The sequence below is a fragment of the Mobula birostris genome, chromosome 6, assembly GCF_030028105.1.
Source record: "Mobula birostris isolate sMobBir1 chromosome 6, sMobBir1.hap1, whole genome shotgun sequence".
Classification (NCBI taxonomy): domain Eukaryota; kingdom Metazoa; phylum Chordata; class Chondrichthyes; order Myliobatiformes; family Myliobatidae; genus Mobula; species Mobula birostris.
The window spans coordinates 73132819-73155623 of NC_092375.1; the positions used below are offsets into that span (position 1 = coordinate 73132819).

At 39.5% G+C, this 22805-nt stretch overlaps 1 protein-coding gene across 3 annotated transcripts in view; it reads left to right on the forward strand.

Annotated features, from left to right (window-relative positions):
• The window catches only part of LOC140199111 (MSL complex subunit 3-like), a 33731-nt gene extending 21434 nt beyond the window's left edge, over positions 1–12297 (forward strand). For 2 of the 3 annotated variants that reach the window (XM_072260651.1, XM_072260652.1), the window contains 5 exons: positions 2226–2491; positions 7471–7571; positions 7797–7896; positions 11068–11152; positions 11585–12295. In XM_072260651.1, the coding sequence (XP_072116752.1) occupies positions 2226–2491; positions 7471–7571; positions 7797–7896; positions 11068–11152; positions 11585–11684 (652 nt within the window). In that variant the 3' untranslated portion in view covers positions 11685–12295. Of the gene's footprint in view, positions 1–2225; positions 2492–7470; positions 7572–7796; positions 7897–11067; positions 11153–11584 lie in introns of all 3 variants that reach the window. The other variant, XM_072260650.1, reaches the window with a different exon arrangement.
• Positions 12298–22805: the final 10508 nt, after the last annotated feature.

The following is a 22805-nucleotide window of genomic DNA, read 5'->3' on the forward strand; positions in this document are numbered from 1 at the left end:
CATCCTTTCTTTTCCCAAAGCTATCTAGAGTAAATTAACTTTGTACGTATAGTGCCTTGGAACAGTATTCAGACCCCGCAACTATTTTCATGTTTTACTGTCTCATTTTCAAAATTGAAAATGTATTGCTTTGGGATTTTTTTGAATACTCTACAAAATGTTATGCATCATGTCAAATCAGAAGAAAAATTCCAAAACCTGTCAACACTTTACTGGAAATCAAAAACCAAAATTATGAAGCTGAAAAAATGTTATTCGCTGCGCTGACATTCCCAGGGTGCAATGTATTGCCTTAACAACTCACCCAGTTTGTTGATGTAGGAAATTGGAGGATCACCTGTTTTCAATGAATTCATGAGAATAAATAATCCCCTCTCTCTGTAAGGTCCAAAAGTGTGGTAGAGTTTCAACAGACCAAGTTAAAATGAAGACAAAAGAGCGTTCTTGATAGTTGGGAAAATTATAGTAGAGAAGCACTAACCTGAGGAAGAATACAAGATCACCTCAAAGGCACTGAAGATATTTCAGAGCTGAGTGTAGTCCGTCGTGAAAAAGTGGAAATAGGAAGTTATAGCCACACTGCCTAGATCAGTCTTCCCTTCTAAACTTAGTCAGTGGAGAAGAATGACACTCAAAAAAGAGGCTATTGTGACGCTAATAGTCACTGAGTGAGCTGCAGAAGTCAGTGGCTCTACTGTGAAAAAAGGAGCATATGATTCAAAATAAAAAAAAACGTAGTTAAAATGATTAAAACCTGTGGTGGTAATATTTGTGAACAAAGGTTTGGGAGTTGAATACTTTTCCAAGGTATTGTAGAATCAATGTCCAGCATTTATATTTGAGCTACATTCCAAGGTTTCCTGGGGAAAATACTATATATATTTAAAAAAAGGAAGGGTTTTACTTGTATATTTTCTCTTTAAAATACTTTACAGTTGGCCATCTGATCCTCTCCATGTTGTTTTGTTTATAATTCCGTGATCTGCAGTATTGGTATACAAAAATGTGTTACAGAATGAAATACAGCAGCATGGAAAAATACAAATAAGATCAATTTGTGCAGCCAAGTCTAGAAGTGGTATCATTTGCAGTCTGCATAAGTGTTCATTCACTTTCGGTGAAAGTAAACGATTAATGTGGCAAATATGTTGAAATTTGCCACTGGCATAATCATAGACTTTATAGAAAAGCTTGACATTGCTCTTTAAAAGAGTCAAGAAGCCATAGACAATGAAAGGTACTGATGAATGGAAGAACTTAGGCATAATTATCTGCAGGTGCAAAAAAAATCAACATTCAAGGGTATATTCTTCTTTAGATTTAATGACCGAGACATGTCAAATATGGTATAATTATGGTTATTAAGCAATATTTCATTCGAAGTCAAAATGTAGAACATTTTATTCAAGGTGAAATATTTTGTTAACGTGTGTAGGACGCATTGGTTTTTCTGTTTAGGCTGACCATAAGAAGGACTCTTTAACATTTTTAAAAAAGATGCCCATCTTCTGATTGTTTGAGAGTTGTATGCTCTATTACAGTAGTTCAAACAAAAATTGTCAGATTGTTTAAGAGAAAATCGCATAAATATTTCAAGCTAGGAAGCAGTAGAATTTCTAGAGTAAGAGGGCAGCAGAAATATTAAGTTCTGATTAGCAGGAACTGGCATGATTTGTTGTTAGACTTGTGTTTACGGTGTATGTATTTATATTATGTTAAATTCAAAATTATTTTCAAGTTTATTTTTTAAACCGGGTTAAACCATGCTGGGATTAGTATGACCAGTTATAGCAATTTTGTTTTAAAAGCTGGATACTTAGGTTCATAGTTTAATGGATTTAGAGGGGAAGTGGATGATTTTAAGCATTGAAAATCTCTAACCCTGTAATTGGATGTTGGAGAGAGGGCCAGTATCAAAGGTCAGAATTGGAGAATACTGATGAAAATTCAATAGGTTAACAGTTATTCTGCCTATTGGTAATCCATTTTTAGTATGGTTTAGATAAAGAACAATGGTTCTTTAATCCTGTACCCTTTTCTGAACTCTTCAGATATTGAATAGTTCCTTGTCTGGATTACTTTGGATAACTATGATCAAGTGCAGTTCATTTGTTGACTTTCAATATTAATATGTACACCTTTTTTATTTTGTACTTAATGAGTTTTTAAATTATTGATATTTACAAAGAATTGTAAATAATTTACTATTTGTTAATTTTTAATAGACCTCATAAGGAACATTCACCAAGTCCTCCTCCTCTTCTGAACCCATCAACCCCTCAGTCCACAGACAGCCAGCCATTGTCAGGTGACCCTTCAACACCGAAGCGACGTAGGATTGATCCTGAATCCGTTCAATCGTTGAGGCGGTCTATGCGGCATGTGTCAGGCTGTGATAGATTATCTGAAAGCAATGCATCTCCTCAGTCAAAGCGCCGGTTTTATGAAACTGCCACCCAAATGCCCAAGTTACTTTTACACTTGGAGAAAAGTAAGTGTTTGAATTCCCATTGAACAAATCCTTTTCTGGGTTGCATTGAACACTGCACATCAGTACAAGCCCTTTGGCCCTCAGTAATGTGCCGACCTTTACCCTACTCCAAGATCAATCTAACCCTTCCTTCACACTTAGCCTTCCTTTTGTCTTTCATCTATATGCCTCTCAAAGGCTCTTAAATGCCCTTGATATATTTGCTTCTACCAGCACCCATGGCAGTATGTTCTATGCACTTATCGTCCTTTGTGTTTTTAAAAATAAAATTATATTTTACATCACCCCTTATTTTCTTGCCTTAAAATTATGTCCTCTCATATTAGCCATGGCTATCCTGTGAAAAAGGCACTGGCGGTTCACTCTTTTCAAAACCTCTTATAATCTTGTTTAACTCCTTTATTAAGTCATCTCTCATCATCCTCCACTCTAAAGGGTAAATCTTGTCTGCACTCTCTCTGAAGCTTCCATATCCTTCCAATAATGAGGTGACCAGAACTGAACATGAATACTCGGTGTAGTCTAACCAGAGTTTTGTAGTGCTGCAACATTTCTCACAGCTCTTGAAGTCAGTACCCTGACTGATGAAGGCCAGTGCATCATATACTCTTTTTAGCGACAACTTTGAGGGATCTCTATGGATGTGGACCCCAAGATCCCTCTGTTCCTCTACACTGCTGAGAATCCTGCCATTAACCTTGTACTCTGCCTTCAAGTTCAACGTTCCACTTCTCATTTTACAAGATTGAGCTCCATCTGCCACTTCTCAGCCCAGTTCTGCATCCTAAAAGTGTCCCGTTGTAACCTGCAATAATCTATATTATCTACAACACCAGCAACCATCATGTCATCTGCACTGTAACAGAGGGACATTTTTCTGTTAGCCAAAGATTGCAATTTTAACTATGAAATGTTGCCATTGGTGCCAGGGGCGTAATGATATTAAAATCTGAAGCATTGTAATGAGTTACTGTTTTAGGCTGGGTCACATCCAAACAATAGAATTAGTGAATTGGAATCAGACTGATGCAAGCACAACTGCTATTTCTGTTGTAGAACTCTGAATTAAAGTCTGCTTGATTACTTAAGACTGGCATTGTCCCAGGGTACTATATTGATGATAAATCTTAATTGGGATGGTTTTCCAAAAGTATCTCATATTTTCAGATAAGAACTTTTCAGATGTAACAGCCGGAGCAGTAAAGGGGAGGAACCCGCAGCTTTTTTTGAAAGTTATTTCTGAATCGTTGAACCATTAATGGAAGATAGGGTAAAGGATTGGGGCAGTGTAAGAATGGGAAGCTGATGCTTTGGCTTGAGGCTTTAGAACTGAGGCACAGATGAAGAGCAGATTTAATCTGTGACCTTTTGACCTGGTGAAGATAAATTGGTTGTCAGAGCAGAGGAATGCACCTCTTGCTAGATATGGGAAGTTTAAAAAAAGACTTCGTACTCTCTGACTACATCTGAGGGAAGTGCACACAGCTGAGCATCTGACAGACCAGGTCAAGGAATTGCAGGCATATTTGGATGTACTCTGGATCATTTGTGGAAGCTGTGGGTTTCAGTCAGGCACCCAAGGTCCAGGCTAATAGGTGACCACCAGGAAAAGTAAAGTGGGGGTGGCAGATAGTATTGTTCTCCTGTGGCCCATTCCTCTGATTAACAGGTCTACACCTTTGGAAACTTGAGGGCATTGCTCTTTCTGAGGCTGGCAGCAGTGGCCAGGTCAGTGGCACCATGCCCGATTCTGAGGCAAAGAGGAGAACGGTGAAGTCAAGCAGAATGATAATGATAAGGGCACCATAGCAGGAGGTGAAAATAAGTATTTCTGTGGCTGCATGTTGCCTCCCCGGTGCCAGGGTCGAAGGTGTCTTGCAGTGGGTACAGTACATGCTGAGGGAGGGGAGTGAGCAGCCAGAGGTCTTACTCCATGTAGGTATCAATGGCCTAGGCAGGAGCAGAGTTGAAGTCCTGCAAAGTGATTTTAGGAGCTAGGTAGAAAATATAAAAAGAACTTTCAGGGTTGTAATCTCAGGGTTACCACCCATGCCGTGTGCTAGTGAGATGAGAAATAAACATCCAGTACGTGGCTAAGCAATGATGCAGAAAGGAGGCCTTCAAACTTTATGGATCATTGGTCATTCCAGGCAGTTGGGACCTGTGCAAAGGAGAGAGTTTGCCTCTGAACTGGAAGGGAACATATCCTCACTGGGCAATTTACTAGTGATACTTGGAATGGTGTAAAATTAAGTGGCAGGAGGATGGGAACCACAACAGTAGAGCAGTAACCGGTAGGATTGAAGGTAAGAAAGATGGTATGACATGTAAGACTAAAAGGGATAGGCTGATAAACCTGATGAGGCTGATGGGCCGAAATGTATTTCATTGCTGGTTGTAATAGGGGTAAGGAGAATGAACTTAAAGTCTGGATCAGTACATGGAATTATGGTGCTGTTGCTATTAGTGACCTGGTTAAATAAGGGACAGGACTGGTGGCTGAACATTCCTGGGTTCTTTTGTTTTAAAAGTCATAGAGAAGATGGAAAAAGATTGAGGGTTTGCACGACTATTAAGGGAGAACGTCACAGCAGTACCCACAGGACACACTGGAAGGCTCATCCACAGAGGAGCTCAGAAATAAGGAAGATGAAATTACGCTGGTAGATTTATTCTATAGGCTCCCCAATAGCTACCAAGAGATGTTGGAACAAATTGTAATCAGATTATGGGAAGGTAGATAAACAAGAGGGCTGCCCTAATTGTGGACATTGCCTTCCCTAGTGTTAATTGGAACTACCTAATAAGTTTAGATGGGATAGGGTTAGACCATCCAAGAGGGATTCTTGAAATAGATAGTGAACCATCCAGATAGATGAGAATTTACCAGAACTGGTTTTGGGAAATGAGCAAGGCCAGGTGACAAACTATAGTGGGTGAATACTTTGGGAATAATGAGTTTCAAGATGGTTATGAGTAATGGTACAATTGTGTTTTGTGGGAAAGTAATGAATTGGGGGAGGGCAAATTACAACAGGGTAAAACAGGAACTAAGGGGTGTTTGAGTGGGAGCAGCTTCTGTTGGGCAAGTCCACATCTGACATGTTGTGTTCGATGAGTTAATTAAGAACCAGCTGTTCAGAGTTCAGGATCAGCATGTGCTGTTAAGGAGTAAGGATAGGACAAGGATAGTAGGGTAAGGGAACCTTTCATGACCTGAGGGGTAGTGCTGGATCTTCTGAAAACCACTTAAAGTGGATAAGTTCCCAGGGCCTGAATGGCATGTCTCAGAATACTGATAGAAGTAAGTGAGGAGGCTGCTGAGACTTTGATAAAGGTCTTTGTGTCCTTGCAAGCACAGGCAAGGTTCAAAAGGACTGGTGAGTAGCAGATGTGCCTCTTTGAAATGGTAGATAGTTATAGGCCAGTGAGCACTTTAATGATAGGGAATACTGGGTGCTAGGATTTATGCATATTCAGAAAAGCTTGGCCTGCTTAAGGACAGCCAGCATGGCTTTGTGCAGGCCAGCTCATATTATACAGACATAAGTGTTCTTGAGGTGCCAAAGGAACTTGATGAAGGTAAGGCGGTGGACATTATCTACATGGACCTTAGTAATACATTTGATATGGTTCGTAATCGTTTGTTAATCAGAAGATAAAGATGCATGGGATCCAAGGTGAATTTGAAGTTTGGATTTGCAAGTGGCTTGTCCTTAGAAGACGAACAGTAGAGACTGTTATTCTGGCTGGGGAGCTGTGAGAATGGATGCTGCCGCACCTCTTGTTTGTGATATTGTCAATGATTTGGATGAAAATGTAAATGGGTGTATTGGAAGTTTGTGGATGACATCATAGTTGGAGTTGTGGACCGCATGAAGGACTATCAAATGATACAGCAGGATATAGCTCTATTACGGATATGGTCAGAAAAGTGGCAGATAGCGATTAATCCAGGCAACTGTAAGGTGCTGCCCTTTGGGAGGTCAAATGGAAGGAGAAAGAATGCATTTAAAGGTAGGCTCTATGATAGCATTAAGGTTCAGCGGAATCTTGGGGTCGGGTCCATGGTTCACTGAAATTAGCTTTGAGAGTAGATATGGTGGCAAGGAAGGCATGTAGAATGCTTGCTTCTATTGGTAGGGGTGTTGAGTGTAAGTGTAAAGAGATCATGCTGGAGCTATATGAAAATTCAGTCAGACCACACTTGGATTATTGCACGGAGCTCTGGTTGCCCATCATACTATGACAAGAATGTGGGAAGCGTGGAGAGGTTGCTGCCTGGATTACTGCATGTGAGTCATAAAGAAAGATTGGACAGACCTGTGTTGTTCTCCCTAGTATTGGAGGCTGAGGGGAGGCCTTGTAGAGGTCTTAAAATTGAGCAGCATAGTTGGGGTAGACAGGATCTACTTCCCAGGGTAGAAATGTCATACACCAGAGATGCTTTTTAAATTAGCGGGGGACGTTTAAAGGCAACTTCAGGGGATAGTTTTAAGCAGAGAATGGTGGTGCCTGGAATGGGTTACCAAGTGTAGTCGTGGAAGCAGGCAGTTGATGGCTTTTAGATAAATGAACATAAAGGGAATGAAGGGAAATAGATAATCCACAGTATGAGGACATTTGGTATAAATTGGCACTAAGATCGGCAGAATATCGTGGGTTGAATGGCCTCTCCGGTGCTATACTATTATGTTCCATAAATGCACTTTATATTGTGACTATTAAGTTCTATTTTAATTACTTACAAGTATGACAATTTCATTTAATACCAGAGAAATTGTATTTTGTGATTGTCATTTTTTTTTCTTGAATGTAATGTAATTATGGATTGGTACACAAACTGTCTTAAGATGTTAAGTAACTGATGGGTTGTACACGAAAATAACCCTTCATGTTTTTTTTCCCTTAGTATCTTATTAATGTTTTCTGCCTCTGAACACTGGTTTACACTTGTGTCACGTGAATATATTTTTCAGAAACACCTGTCCATAGTGGGAGTTCATCTCCTGTTGCCCTCACACCTAGTAAAGAAGGGGTTGCAGTATTTGATAGTAGAAGGAACAATGAACTAAGTGAGGTAGGAATCACGAACCTCTTTCTCAACTTAGATGATAGACAATATTTCAAGTTAAAATTCTACCAATAAATGTCAACATTGTCTGTGATGTCCATGTCTTTTGAATAAAAAAAAATATTGGTTATGATTGTAGGAAATAAAACTGACATGGTTTTGTCACTGTTTTTTCATTTTAAGTCGGCAAATGCTTGTGACTAAGAACTTGTTTTGTATTGGGTTTAATAGGTATTATCTTGGAAAATGATGCCAGATAATTATCCATTAACTGAACAGCCTCCTGCGCCTTCTTACATCTATGGAGCTCAGCATCTGTTGCGACTGTTCGGTAAGCTCTTGTAAACTTTATTTTCATGATGGATACTGGCTGAAGAGAAAGTGTCTTGTCCCTCATTTCAAATGGATGCTGCATGTTTGCTTAAAATAGAAGAAAAAAGAATAATAATGTTAAGTTTCATAATAGAAATCCAATCAATCTGCAGAATTCCACCTTTATTATAACCCTCCAAAATGTATATTGTGGAAAACAGCAGAAAAATAGCATGATTTAAATAGTAAACAACAGGAATTCTGCAGATGCTGGAAATTCAAGCAACACACATCAAAGTTGCTGGTGAACGCAGCAGGCCAAGCAGCATCTGTAGGAAGAGGTGCAGTCGACGTTTCAGGCCGAGTCTCGGCCTGAAACGTCAACTGCACCTCTTCCTACAGATGCTGCTTGGCCTGCTGCGTTCACCAGCAACTTTGATGTGTGTTGATTTAAATAGTGTTTTTTAAGCAACCATTGAAAGTGCCGTGGGCTTCAGTCAAGGTGCCTTTTCCGTTTCTATAAAGCATAAGTTCATCTTGTAATAACTAACTTGAAAATATATTTTATTAAGCGTTCAAAGCCAATTAGAGTAACAAACATTATATAAAAATATCAAAATCTTGCAGGAATATTCTGTAAGGTATTCTTTGCATTCAAATAAATTGTATTTGTCACACAACATTATAATATCTGGAATTTTGAATTTGCTGTACAATTATGATCAAAGTAAACCTTTAAAAGATATCACCCAATATCTATCTCTCTATCTCTCTATCTCTGTCTCACCTACACTTTATCCTCCCCTCTTTGGCCATCCTAGGACCCTATTCCTGCTTATCCGTCATATCCTGTAAAAAGAACCCTGTACCCGTTAAGAAAGCTAAAAATACCCTGACCTGTGCTCTCTCACCCATGCCCAGCAACCCTTTTAATATGAATTCCTGCACCCCCAATTCCCTTAGATTAATTCTCATCTCTCTCTGTATCCCATACTTCCTGCAACTTAGAACTACATGTTAGTGTTAGTGATTATTTAAATATTAAAATAAAAAATTAATATTTATCATATTACTCATTTTTTTTCTGATGAAGACAATTGATGTTTGTAATAGAATCAGTGAAGGGTATTTTTTAAACAATTCCGGTATTGACTTAGGAAGTTAACCACCCAATGAAGGATTGATTATGCTAGTTTAGATTTTGGTGGTATTGTGCTTTAAGATTAGGGTGGTATCCTTACCCCAAAGCACAATTTGGCAGTTAAGATGGTTAGGACGGCACTGTGGTGTAACACAGCGATCCCCAACCACCAGGCCGCAAAGCATGTCTTACTGGGCCGCAAGGAAATGACATGAGCCAGCTGGACCTTTCCTCGTTTCCTGTCACGCACTGTTGAACTTGAAAGTAGGGTTGCCAACTGTCCCGTATATTGGGCTAAATTGGTTTGTCCCAAACGGGACCGCCCTTGTCCCTTATTTTCCTCCACTATGGTAGAGCGTTCCTATGAAACCTTTTGTGTCAAAATGGCGTAAAGCGAAGAAGCAATTACCATTAATTTATATGGGAAAAATTTTTGAGTATTCCCAGACCCAAAAAAATAACCTACCAAATCACCCAAAACCTAAAATAACACTAACATATAGTAAAAGCAGGAATGATAGGATAAATACACAGCCTATATAAAGTAGAAATAATGGATGTACAGTGTATCGGGAAGATTAAGCCAAAAACAGTTTGTGAAAAAAAAATTGGCACATACGCACATGCACAAATCACATGTGCAAGTCATGCATGTGCACACAGGTGCCCGCGCAAGGCTTCATGGTCATGGTAGTCTTTCACGGGGTAAACACAAGTGTCCCGTGTTTGAACAACAGGAATTCTGCAGATGCTGGAAATCCGAGCAACACACATCAAAGTTGCTGGTGAACGCAGCAGGCCAGGCAGCATCTCTAGGAAGAGGTACAGTCGACATTTCAGGCCGAGACCCTTCGTCAGGACAAATCTCTTACTAACTCTTCCTTCAGTTAGTCCTGACGAAGGGTCTCGGCCTGAAACGTCGACTGTACCTCTTCCTAGAGATGCTGCCTGGCCTGCTGCGTTCACCAGCAACTTTGATGTGTGTTGTCCCGTATTTGACTACTTTTGTCCTTATTTGGGAGTGAGAAAGTTGGTAACCCTAACTGTAAAAGACATGTTGAGGTGAGTTTAACCCTACTTGAACACCCCTCCCCCTCCCCCCCCCACCACCCCTCGGGTCGGCGGGTCCGCAAGAATATTTCCGATATTGAACCGGTCCGTGGTGCAAAAAAGGTTGGGGACCCCTGATGTAACAGCTAGTACAACACTTTAGAGCGCCAGCAATCGGTGATCAATGTTCATTTTACACCAACGTGGACAAGGAGTTTGTGTGCTTTCCCTATACTACGCCAGTTTCCTCCCACATTCCAAAAGATGCATGAGTTAGGGTTAGTAAGTTCTGGGCATGATATTGTTGTGCCAGAGGCATGGTGATATTTGCAGGCTGTCTCAAGCACATTTTCATACTATGTTTTGATGTACATGTGACAAATAAAGCTAATCGTTAAATGCTAGCATCACTTCTAGCAAATGTTAATTGACCAAAGGGTGCAGGAGGGAAGGAAGAAATAGACTGAAATATAAAGGAACGTTCTGATGAGCATAGAAAGCAACTCCTTTTTGGTCATAAGCCTACAGGTATGTAGGTTCATAGAGAAATCATTCCTCCACTCATTTTCCCTATAGTCTATTCTCTACATTCTCATCAATTCCAATGCTCCACTTGCCCCAGGGGCTAGCGATCATCTTTCTATATACCTGCAGTTCAGAGGGACCAAATCTTGTCTTAATCTATAAGTGTTCAGAGATGTGGGAGGAAAGCAAAGCACTGGGCGAAACCTACACAGTCACATGGAGAACGTACAAACCTACACAGACTGCATTGGAAATCAGGACTGAATTCTGGCTGCTGGTACTCAGTAGCTCCTGCTGCGCTATAAATACTGCAAATGCATGTTATGCTATGGAGTTCTAGGTAAGTATCTGAAAATTAAAAATTTTCATTTATTGGTGTTCCTGGGCAAGATATGGAATTAATAAAGCATGAATATGATTACTGTTTATTTTCATTATAAATTGATTGTATGGCCTTGATCTGTTTTATAATAGTGAAGCTGCCAGAGCTCTTGGGCAAAATGCAAATTACTGACAGGAACGTCAAAGTCTTGGTAAAACATCTCGAGTTGTTTCTAAGGTAAGGTTTTAAAATGTGCTCAGAACTTTATGGAATTCATGTTCATCAGCTGAGCGGTGGAATCTTACACTCTGAAGCGGATTGTGCCATCTTAATCTATGGAAGACTAATCGTTAGTACTGTCTCAGATCTTATGACCACAAAATGTAGGAACAGAATTGGCCATTTGACCTGTCCAATCTGCTCTGCCGTTCTATCATGGCTGATTTATTATCCCTCGCAACCCCATTCTTCTGCCTTCTCCCCGTAACCTTTGATACCCTTATTAATCAAGAACCTCTAAATATACTCAAAGGACATGCAGATATATAAAAATTGGCACATCAGAAGAAAGACAAAGTCTGTAATAATAAACATCTTTCTGCATTTTTCAGCCTCACTTGGATAATCTTTTAATGAATTACAGCTTACTTTGTATATTTTTATCTGTAGGTTTTTAGCTGAATACCAAGAAGACTTTTTTCCAGAATCTGCATATGTAGCTGCATCTGAAGCTTACTATTCTACAAAACGTCCTCAGGCTGTCTATTGAAGAACTAGCAGAACTGTAAATTAACCCACATTGTTACTTTTAGCCTTGTGGTTATAGTCTGAAGAAAGTAAATTATCTTCAGCAGCTGAGAAGAAAGGAGGGCTTGTGTTCTCTTAAGTGGTGCTGCTTGCTGGAAATCTGTTGACTACATTGTGGAGATGGACCACATTGTGCTTGAACTTGCTACTTTGCTTTCATCTCTGCTTGTTGCCCTGAGCACATCCCGTTCTTCTTTGATGAAGCAAATGACTGCATGTAGAAGTTCCTTCTGCAAATGGACAAAATGCATCCTGAAATGCAAGTTGCATTTATTGAGCAAGACTTAATTTCTGTACAAAATTATTTGAACGTCCATCTTAAAGTATTGACTAACCATGTTTTAAGGTGAGATTCTGAAATGACGCAATTGAAGAAAAAGTAATGTCATTTGCAGTAGCGTTTGCTATCAGAAATAAATTTTTGCTATATGGTAAGACTTTTTAATGTTATTTTATTTACTTAGCAATACAGCATGAAGTAGGCCCTCTGGCCCTTTGAGCCATGTCATCCCTGCAACCCCAATTAACCCTGACCTAACCACACAACAGTTTACAATGACCCAGTATATCTTTGGACTGTGGGGGAAACGGGAGCACCGGGGGGAGGGGGGGGATCCCACGCATTCCATGGGGAGAAAGTACAGGGACTCCTTACAGAATGGCGCCAGAATTGAACTCCAAACTCCGGAATGCCCCGAGCTATAATAGCACCATGCTAACCTCTACACTACTGTGGTGCCCATGATACCACTATGTTCCTATTTAAATATCAGTGGTCCTGTGCTTTTGTGAGTGTTAATTGAGTGGAGTACCACTACTTGTATACTATTAGGATAATATCGTTGAAACTATTATCAAAAAAGCTTTTAATTTTATTCCTTGGAGCCACACTTCTTTTGTTTATTCTGGCAAGCATATGGATTGCTTTTATGTGGTTGTGTGATTATGGAAGGGAAACTTAATTTGGTAGGGTGAAATATGGTTCTAGTTACTTGAAATATTCCAGGGACAGTCTTCCATCCACCATTCAGTCCAGCATAATGACAATCTACCACTTCAACCTGTATAATGTGTAATACTTGGCAGGAAATTCAAAAAGTTATGAAAAATTGGTATTTTTCCATGTGCAGTTCTTGGTTGATCATGTCATAATTGTGGTAGGTGGGTGGGGACTTAGTTCAGCAGTAATGCCTGTGATAAATATTGATAATATTTTAGCTGGAAAGTACAGATTGAACTTGTGTAGTGGCAGAGCATTTATCAGTGGCACAGCTCCTAGATTCATTGCCCCATAGCACAAATTTCAGTCCAGACTTTGGGTGCTGTTGCGTGGAGTTTGCGAATTCTCCCATCGACCACCTGGATTTCCTCCAGGTACTCTGATTTTCTCCCACATCCCAAAGACTTGCTGTTTGGGAGGTAAATTGACGACTGTAAATTGCCTCTCGTGTGTACGTGAATGGTAGAATCTGAGAGAGATGACAGGAATGTAGGAAAAATAATAAAAAGGATTAACCATAAAATGAGTATAAATAGGTGGTTGATGGTTGGTGTGGATTCGGGTGGAAGGACCTGTCTCTGTACTGTGTATTTCTTAGGTTCTTACCCATTTAGTAAACCAGAGTAAGATGAAAACAATGTTGCTTCAGCATCTGACTATATCCTGATAACTGTGAAGAAAGAAACAATTAACATTTTGATTCAGTGACCTTTCTGTTCCTCTTTCTACAGAATGTTGCCTAACTCGAGTTTTTCTAGTACTTCATTATTGGACTTACAACATAGACATTTTTACTTTTGATTAATAATTCAGAGGCCTGTAACTAACGATCCTGGAACTAGAGTTTAGTTTGCAGCCGGCTAGATTTGGAAAATATATTAAATTAATAATCTGGAACTTGACACAACTATTGTCAGTACTGATTTCAAAAGCAATCAGGTTGTCATTAAAAACCCATCTAATTTACTGGGATGGAAACCTGTCTTTGCCTGATCTGTTGACACCTAGCTCCATCCATGTGGTTGATTTAAAAATACTCTTAAGTCCTAGCAAGTCTCTTGGTTCTTACTGTATTCTCAAGGGGTAATTAATTATAGGCAGATGTTACAAAAGTTGCCCTGGACAGCAATACCCAGGGGTGTGGGGTGGAGACATAATTTGCCTGAACCCATATAATTTTTTTTTTATTTTTGTCCTTTTATTTGCAGAAGTTCCAAAACAAGTGACTATGGAAAAGTTACATGAATTATATTGTTATTATTAACACTTGAAGTCAAAATATCTGAAAGCCTATTATTAGTTGCCCATCTGAACTGATTCTCTTTTTCTCCTCACCCCCCCCCCCCCCCCACCTCAAGGTATGAAATCTGCATAAAACACGTGGGTATTCAGATTAATTTGACAGATAGGCAGTGGGAACTAAAGTCTCTTAAAAGAAAGTCACTTCTGTTCAGCTTTAATCCAACTTTAATACTGTACAACTTCTCTTAGTTAAAAATATTGGTGTGAGTAACTTGTATTTTTTTAAAAGCTTTTCTACACCATATTGCATCAGTAAGAACTTTCCTGATAACAGGGACTATATTTGTATCTGTCTTTCATAGAGCAGAATCACCCCAGAGGAATTTGTCTTCAGGTGACCCACATAGGCAGACTTGCAACAGCTGGATTTTCAGGAATCACTTATAAAAGTAGAAATTTGGGGATAAAGCTCTGGAGCTTGGTGTATTTATTTATGGTGCGATATCAAAAGTAGGAGTGTAATGCAGTCATTTCCAGATACAGGGTTATGTGAGACTGGTTGTGCTTCACTTGTTGATTTCTGGCAACTATCTCCTCTCCTGTTCCCGCCTAGGTCACCTGTAGTGGAGCAATGGCAAGTGAGATTTTTTCTTGATGTCGATTGTTACCTGGTTGTGGTAATAAAATGGGTGTTTTCCCTCTGCTTTATTTTGTTAACACTCCCATATGGCGTTGTAACTTGTTAATCAATTTAGTTATTCTGTTTCTCTTGACCATTGTTTCCCAGTGCTAATGTTCTGTTCATGCCCCTCCTGGGAAAAGAAACCTTTAATCCTACTTCTCAGTTGAAATTTCACTAGGGTTCTAAGTGTTGACTGGAAATATATGGCCAATTGTGTAAAAACAGATGCTAAAATTTAAAAAAAATGTACAATTTTTTCTTTAATCAGCAGAGTTATAAAACCATTAACTAATTCTTAGGCTTCTCTTATTTAATTCTACTGCCATCATTTTGAGCTCAAAGGATATCAGACTGTGCTGAATTAATACTATGGATTTTTCCCACTGGAATCTGAGCTGATTTATCATATTTTTCACTTGTAATCCTTGGATTATAAGGTTCTTTTCTGCTAAATTTGTCAGTTAATCATTCCACAAATCATCTCATTCTAGAATATTGAATTAAAAGTGTTAAGAAACATCTTCAATTATGCATTTATGTGACTGCTTAATTAGTTGTAGATTAAAATTGAGCTTGTAGACCAAAGTTTCTAAACTATTATTGAACTGAAATATTTTACGGAAAGTCATTGCTGAGAATTCAAAAGGAAAAATTACTTTGTTGTACTAATTAGATCAGTAAGTGATATTCTATTAATATTAAACATTTGCTTGGAGCACCAGCTACCTTGGATATTGAGAATTTACAACTTTGAAGTTTACATGAACTATTTCATCAATTGTCAATTGATACTATGTAATATGTTTGAGGCTTATTTGATATGTTTGATGTTTGAAGTTGGTGTAGGTGTTTATTTGTTTAAATGCAACCAAATAATTATGATTGATTTTAAAAAAGTAATCCACAACAAAGGAGCTAAGACCACTCAATCACAAAGAGCAAGCTGCATATTTTAGTTGCTCTGGCATCTGTTTCATCTGTGCTCGTAGTATCAATACTTAGACAGTACTTGAAGTTAGCTTGTAAAATATTCTAGTGAGTTTCTTTTGCTACTTGTTTTGAGAATTGAAGCATTATTTTTAAACTCTTTGTAAATGCTCATTGGTAAATCTAGCAGACAGTGTTGATGCTGATTTGAATTAAGAATGTTAACTAAAATACTAGGAAAGTTTTCCTGTCTTTCAAGAGAGATTTTACTAAGAGTAAATCAGATTCTGTTTGGTGTCCCACAGAATGATTGGCACCCTCATGTACAAGTTTCTATGTTGCTTCATGTTGTCCTTGTGCCGTGCAAGGGGATGTTGAGTTTAATGTGGGCAGGGGAGAAGAGTGTTTGAAGTTGTTCAGTGATTCTTGTGCCATTACTGCTGAAGAAATCTCCTTAGGAAAAATTCCTAACAAAGGAACCATCTCAAGGTTATTTTGGCCCAGTGAAATTGTTAAATAGGCCAGTTTGGAAAAGGTATGAAAGTGTGTTTTCCTGGAGAAATTTTTAAAAATCTGCAAAATAATGACAGGAACAAGGCAAGGACGGTGAACAAGTAGGCCAAACAAATGTCTTTGTTTTTGCCATGTGGTAAAAGAGCTGTCCTTTTTTTTTAAGACGTATTTGTGTGCTCACCATCTTGAACTCATTTTCTGGATTGAAATAATTGAAAATGGATATTTGGAAATTATCTCTGATCAAGTAAATCAGAGATAATTTCCAAATAAGTTATTTGTTGCATGCCCATTGATGAGGTAGAAGAATCAATGCATCTTTCTAAGAAGAGTAGTCTGTGTCCGTGAACTGAAATAACCTGAGTCCAGTGTCTGGATGCAACTGGTTTGAAATGGACTGGTTTGGGGGGTGGGGGTGGGGGGGATCCTTTCCTTATTTGGGAGAGGAGCAATGATGTAATGCTACCTGTAATCTTTGGGCTAAAGCTAATGAAAAGTGGACACAGGCTAGTCTGATAAATCTGAACCAACTGAATTGAAGTATAATGGTGCAAAGCTGATGAGGAAAAAGAATAATAATGAAAAGTTTCAGAGGTAGAGCAGCGATAACTTGGAGCTAACTATTGCAAGGAAGACCCCAATGCCTGGGATAGGGAGAGGTCCCCTATTTCAGTGGTGTACGTGAGAAAAGTAGTTTCGGGTGAGTACTGTTAGCATTCAGCAATTGTTAACCCCAGGTCAACATTACTTGTATGGATACAGTATTTGCACTTGATATAATAAAATTAACACAATAAAGTTGCAAGTAGTCTGAATTACTTAGGGTTTGTGTTGTCTTTTACCTAACCTATGTTAGTTGACCATGGTAAGGATCAACAGGAAAATAAGGAATTGAAGTGAGCGTATTCTCCAAGTCTGATTCATGATTCATTAAGTCCACTGTTCACCTTTTTTGCAGATTTTGACCCTCGTAAGAAGCTATAGTATTTGGTGCACAATGACAATACAAAAATTGTAATGAAACAATAAAGAATTGTTTCAACAAGAGTATGGAATTCAAGCTTGCATTAAGGTTTTCTTTAGAAAATGGAAAGTGTGAGTGGTAGCTTGTACTTCGAAGTTCCACTACATTGAGTGCACAGTGGTAGCAGTTCATTCCTTGTGACTGACCTGCCAACAGAGGGTATTGAGGTAATAATGGTAAAAAGTAAATTTAGTCTTTAAATAGTTGTTCTTTGTGTTGGATAGTGAACTTTTGATATGAAAGCAATGACTGTTTTCTCTGGTGAATAGCTGGAACTTGATGGAGGAATAAAGCAATGACTGCTCTCGGCCATGAGGCGGAGTGGGGTGGGGAGAAACAGGTAAAGAAGGCGCAAAGCTGAAATGCACTTGTGCTCCGCAGCTAAAACTGGTTGTGTACAGAAAGTGGTGGGGGAGGAAGTGTTCAAAAATGTGAAGGTAAAAGGTAGAATATGTTGGAACTACTCAGAGTATAGAGTAGTTCCAACATATTGGAACTATGGAGAGAGAAACAGTTAAAATTTCAGATTTAACTGTCTTTCATCAGAACTTCCAGAAGTTAGAAATCAAACATGTTTCCAATTACTTTACCACATTATACTGGTAAAGTATTTCCCCTCTATCCTTTAGTACAGATGAAGAGCCTGAAATTGGACTGCTGTATTTGGAGAAGACCTAATTCTGGAGGACTAAATGTTATTTTGCTGGAACAATTCTATTCCCTGAAGTACTGATGAACATGGATATGGATAAAATAGATACTGGGTTGGTTGCTCCAGAGTAACAGATGAATGCTCTGATTTCTGATATACAATGTGACTAGATTAACAAAGTCATGTTACTTAATCAACAACAAACTAGTAGTATCTTTTGGGTGGCACTCATTGTTTTTGCCACGGCAATTTAATAGTGGCTTACCTGAGATCCGGGTTCTCTTTTTTTTCTTTACTGCTTTCATGCAAAAGGCTTAGAGATCAACCTTCTGAGGATGAAAGCTACGTTTGTACAATTTCGTTAAAGCTTCTGAATTTTTATGGCATGTTAGAGAAGTTTTTTAAAAAATTAGTTTTCTTGCCTCTAGCAAAAGAAAAACTAAAACTAATCCTATAGTACCCCAGTCCATTAACTTGTGCCTTGGCATAGGGAAAAGTGGCACATTCCTCTGCATTTAGAGGGGAAGACTGGTTTGAACAAGCTGAGCCATCACTATCACTACCTTACATGTGCTAACAGCCAAATAATTTGTGAATAAGTTTTATAAACATCTTCTGCACCCTCATCAATACCTCAAAAAATGTCTTCAACTATATGCATTTTAGTGCTGTCCAACCAAGGTTTGATGTAGGTTTAGTATAACTTCAACAGTTCAGTTTAAAATCTTTCTCTGCCCAGGAAGAGCAGGGTGAACTGCCTTAATGATTATCGTCCGTAGCACTCAGATCTATGGTGACGAAGTGCTTTGTTTATGGCTAGAAACAACTCCCATCTCAGCGAGGAGCTGCACCCATTGCCGTAGACCCATTGTGGTGGTAGGCAAATTGCAGTGTGATCTCATTGGCTCTTCATGTGGTCTAGGATCACCTGGTCAGTACTAATATCTATGTCAGGATGCTGTTTATTGACTACAGCTCAGTACTTCATCAAAAAGTTCCAAAGCCTGGACCTCTGCACCTCCCTTTGAAGCTGCATCCTCAACTTCCTAACTGGATCTTTTACTCCAAATCGGAAGCCCACAATCTGTGTGGATCAGAAATAACATCTTCAACTTTCTGATACTCGACACCGACACACTTCAGGGACGTGTGCTTCGCCCACTGCTCTACTCTCTACACCACTGACTGCACAGTGACAACCATGACAAATGCCATCTATAAATTTGCTGACAGAGCAACTATTGACAATTTCAGATGGTGAGAGTGTGTACAGGAGGGAAATGTATCAGCTAGATGAGTGGTGTTGCAGTCACAAACTTGTATTTAGTATCAGTAAAACTAAAGAACTAATTGTGGATTTTAGAAAGGGTAAGATGAGGGAACTCACACCAGTCCCCAGGGATCAGAAGTAGAAAGGGTGAGCAGTCTCAAGTTCCTGGGTGTCAGTATCTCTGAGGATCTAGCTTGGGCCCAACAGTTGCTACAGTTACAAAGAAGGCAGGACAGCGACTAGATTTCATTAGGAGTTGGAGGAGATCTGGTATGGCAGGAAAGACACTCATAAATTTCCACAGATGTACTGTGGAGAGCATTCTAAATGGCTGCATCACCATGTGGTACAAGAGCAGAATTGGGCTATTTGGCCCATTGAGTCTGCTCCACCATTTCATCAGCTGATCCAATTTTGCCCTCTTGGCCCAAACTCTTGCCTTCTCGCCATATCCTTCCATGCCCTGACCAATCAAGAATCTATCAGTCTCTGTCTTAAATATACATAAAGACTTGGCCTCCACAGCTGCCTGTAGCAAAGATTTCCACTTTTCACCACTCTCTGGCTGAAGAAATTCCTCTTCATCTCCATTCTAAAAGCACACCCCTTCATTCTAAGGCTGTGTTCTCTGATCTGAGGCTCACCCACCATTTGGAAACATCCTCTCCACATCCACTCTAACAAGACCTTTCGCCATTTGATAGGTTTCAATGAGGTCACCTCTCATTGTTCTGAATTCTGGTCAATACAGGCCCAGAGCCATCAAACGCTCTTCATATGATAAACCATTCAATCCTGGAATAATTTTCGTGAACCTCCTTTGAACACTACAGTTTCTGCACATCCTTTCTAAGATGAGGGGCCCAAACCTGCTCACAATACTCCCAAGTGAGGCCTCACCAGTGCTTTATAAAGTCTCAACATTATAGATTTTTTTTTGCATTTTCTCCATTTTTAGAAAATAGTATAGAACATGCACATCAGGAATCAAAGACAGGTAGTTGGGGCAAATATGGAAAAGGAAGGTAACTAGGTTATGATATAATGTTTGGAGGTTGATTTGTGATCTTGGTCTTTGATAGTTATCTGGAAAATATAAACCAAAGGCTATGCTGGTGCATTAGAGGCAGTATTAATAGGATACATTGAAAAGAATGAATGCATTCATGCTGTTGACAATGTTCTTTCAATGTATGGAAGACAACATTTAGCATGAGCTTAGCCTTCATCCTAGCTGAAGGACTTGACCTTTATTATATTAGAACAATAAGAAGTTCTAACTACAAACTTTTGATTGGTTCAGGTGTTGCCCCATTCTTGAAAATGTAACTAAAGGGAGTTGTGGTGCCGAAGATGAACTTTGCCGATAGAGTATCTTGAGATACAGATATGGCAACTGTCAAATATTGTGAAGGCTTCATCAAAAACACTTAAAGAAGCTATTTTACATGTCACTAGACTCTAATTTCTCATTATGATGGGTAGCTTGTTGCAGCTGTGGTTTGGCATTTTCAGGTACAAATCTCTGGAATTCAGAGAATGGTGCAAAAAACAAAAACTGCATTGTTGAATCCTGAAGTGGAAGACCATGCATGTGCATTCGGTGGCCTCTTTATTAGGTACAGGAGATATCTAATAATCTGGCCACTGAGTGCATAGCAAAGAAGGTAGCTATGTCTCCAGTCCTAAAATGTTAGGATCAAAAGTGATGTTACTAATGAGAAGGAATACAAATGGGTTAGCAGCTCCCAGTTAACTTACAACTAACTATCTTGATGAATTTTAAATCTATGCAGCACAGCACACACTTGCAAGTAAATGCAATTAAAATGTTTAAATCTGCATTTTTCAAGTTTTAAAGACCTGGTAAGGAGAAGTAACCTCAGCATCACAGGACTGTTTTGGAAATATGGATTGGCACATGTTTAGGGAGGTGGCTACCTACAACCATTACCTTAACATCAATGGGTATACCGGTTCTGTGGCTGGCTATATAGAGATGTGCACTGAGGACATCACCATTATTAAACACACCTGTGAAGGCACATCAGGAGCCTTTGTTGATAGCGGAAGTCTGGGCACTGCTCAGATATCTGGATGCTGTCTTCAGTTCGAGGAATAAGAGCTGCACTTTCCTGTTGCAAAATAAAATTATTCCCAGATATTTACAGCCATTTCTGTGACACCCAAGATATGAGATGCTTGTGCCAGGGCATTTAGACTATTAAGGTCTACATATTCACCCTGCCTGATAACAACAGTGAGGCCTCTTCTGGATAGTCTCAATATCTTTTATACACAGTTTGATTCACAGAACGATATGTGGATGAAGAAGCCCCCCCCCCACCCTGACCTTCCCCAAGAACTCTGTCTGGTTGCAGCTGGTGTGAGGGAGACCTTGGTCAAGGCCAACCCACTTAAAGCTGCAGGGCCTGGTAACATACCAAGTCAAGAGCTGAGAAACTATGCAGCACAGTTAACTAAACTTCTAACAGACATCTTCAACATCTCTTTGGATCAATCCATGGTCCCCGCAGGCTCCAAGAGGGCTATGGTAATCTGCTTTATTAATTACTGTCCAGTGGCAGTGATGTCAACAATAAAGAAGTGCTTGGAGTAGTTGGTTATTGACCACATTAAATCCCATCTCCCTGCTACATCAGATCCTTTCCACTTCACTTATTGCTCAAATCGGTCCTCTGACGATGCCATAGCCTCTGCCCTGCACTCTGTCCTGTCCTACTGGGAAAATGGTGCCTCATGCAGCAGGATGCTGTTCATCAACTTCAGCTCGATGATTTATTCAATCACCCCTTGGTAGCTGGTGGGTAAACTGTCCTGGGTGGGTCTCAGTACCCCTCTCTGTAAATGGACCTTGGAATCTTGACGGAAAGACCACAGTTAATCCAGCACTGATCCCTGTGGCCACCACTAGTCACAGGCCTCCAGTCATAGAGGCAACCATCTACTACCACTCTCTAACTTCTAAAAAGCCAAAGTCTAATCTAATTTACTATCTCATCTTGAATGCTGAGTGACTGAACCTTTTTGACCATCCTCCCATGCGGGATCTCGTCAAATGCCTTGCTAAAGTCCATGTAGACAACATTCACTCCCTTACCTTCAACTATTTTCCTGTTAACTTCCGTGGAAAAACTCTATAAGATTGGTTAGACATGACCTACCATGCACACAGCCGTACTGACTATCCTTGATCAGCCCATGTCTATCCAAATGCTCATGTATCCAGCCCCTTCGAATATTCTCTTGCTTTAAAATTTCTGGCCACTCTCCTACTTAAACTTTGCAGATAAAGGTTCTGAACTTAAAGAGGGGTAACTTTGAAGGTATGAGACGTGAATTAGCAAAGATAGACTGGCAAATGACACTTAAAGGATTGACGGTGGATATGCAATGGCAAGCATTTAAAGGTTGCATGGATGAACTACAACAATTGTTCATCCCAGTTTGGCAAAAGAATAAATCAAGGAAGGTAGTGCACCCGTGGCTGACAAGAGAAATTAGGGATAGTATCAATTCCAAAGAAGAAGCATACAAATTAACCAGAGAAAGTGGCTCACCTGAGGACTGGGAGAAATTCAGAGTTCAGCAGAGGAGGACAAAGGGCTTAATTAGGAAGGGGAAAAAAGATTATGAGAGAAAACTGGCAGGAAACATAAAAACGGACTGTAAAAGCTTTTATAGATATGTAAAAAGGAAAAGACTGATAAAGACAAATGTGGTCCCCTGCAGACAGAAACAGGTGAATTGAT